Raw genomic sequence first — 1,435 nt, forward strand, 5'->3', positions numbered from 1 at the left:
TCTCTCTGTCTCTCTCTCTCTCTCTCTGTCTCTCTCTCTGTCTCTCTGTCTCTCTCTGTCTCTGTCTCTGTCTCTGTCTCTCTCTCTCTCTCTCTCTCTCTCTCTGTCTCTCTCTCTCTCTCTCTCTCTCTCTCTCTCTCTCTCTCTCTCTCTCTCTCTCTCTCTCTCTCTCTCTCTCTCTCTCTGTCTCTCTCTGTCCCTCTATCTCTCTGTCTCTGTCCCCACCCCCCAATCCCCCGTCTGTCTGTCTGCTGTCTCTGTCTCTGTCCCCACCCCCCAACCCCCCGTCTGTCTGTCTGCTGTCTCTGTCTCTGTTTCTCTCTCTCTTTCTCTCTTCCCCTTACCTTCCATCTCCTCTATCCACATAGGGTATCATACCCTTATCTGAGGGTGCTCTGCCCAGAGGAATGTAAATTTTGATTTACAAGATGTCTTGGGGTTTATGGGCTAGATATTTTTCTTAAGGACCATGCCTTAAACCCAAATGCTCTGGCTCTCATTGATTGGCCAACAATAGGTCCCAGGCCTTTAGGCCCTGATTGGCTCAGAGTGAATGTAAATAGCAATTGTTTCTGTTTTGGCCAGAAACTCTGAGGGTCTTCCCCTCCCAGATTGATTTTTTTTTTTTTTGGCTGTAAAAGAGCTCATTCTTTGTCTCATTTCTTACCTAGCCTTAATCACTATCTTAATCACTTAATCACTATATCAATCAGTGTTGTCTCAATCAAAGTGAAACCCAAGAAAGACCTTAGTTTAAAAAGGCCAAGGTCTCCTACTGCATCCAGGGTCGTCTACAATCATCCTGATCTATATATTGCCACTGGACTCAGAAGGAGAAAGTGAGGCTGGTGCTTCTTTTGCAATATGTCTACCTCTTTTTGGAGATCTTAATCTATGATCAGGTTTGAACAGCCATATTTTAACAAGCATATTGATCTGTTTTAATTTGTCTACATCAGGGTTTTCAGATTTCACAATAACTTTAGTGAACATTTGTATGTAAAATTATACTTGGATTAATGTTTTAAGCATGAAATCAGGCCTATCCTTTCAGGATTGGGAACAATTTTGCTGCCATAAAAAAAATAAAGATTAACCTGGAAACTGTGTCATTGAGAGCACCTACAAGGAATCTGAAATTTGTTCATCTTAATGTTGTTTTCTTTTGCATAGACTGAAAAACTGACTAGGAGAGAAGTAGAAGCTAAATTTTGCAATCTTTCTTTGTCTTCTAACAGCGTAAGTACCTTCTAAAAGTATATAGCACATTATTACAGCTTACTCTATAATCTATCATGCCATAAAATGTCACCATACTCTTTTTCTAGCAAGGTAAGAGCACTTTATACTACCTTTCAAACAGTTTTTTTCCCCATGAGTGTTAACGGGTACCATGGCAACTCACTGTATTAAGGGAGGGGGCGGAACTAACACT

At 41.2% G+C, this 1,435-nt stretch overlaps 1 protein-coding gene across 3 annotated transcripts in view; it reads left to right on the plus strand.

Moving 5' to 3' along the window:
- The window catches only part of EIF2AK4 (eukaryotic translation initiation factor 2 alpha kinase 4), a 111,518-nt gene that overhangs the window by 91,084 nt on the left and 18,999 nt on the right, over positions 1 to 1,435 (plus strand). For all 3 annotated transcript variants that reach the window (XM_069105722.1, XM_069105724.1, XM_069105723.1), the window contains exon 27: positions 1,174 to 1,239. In XM_069105722.1, the coding sequence (XP_068961823.1) occupies positions 1,174 to 1,239 (66 nt within the window). The remainder of the gene's footprint in view (positions 1 to 1,173; positions 1,240 to 1,435) is intronic.

The sequence above is a fragment of the Petaurus breviceps genome, unplaced genomic scaffold (assembly GCF_028583685.1).
Source record: "Petaurus breviceps papuanus isolate PSGF00001 unplaced genomic scaffold, PetGlider_PUasm1.0 77, whole genome shotgun sequence".
Lineage (NCBI taxonomy): Eukaryota > Metazoa > Chordata > Mammalia > Diprotodontia > Petauridae > Petaurus > Petaurus breviceps.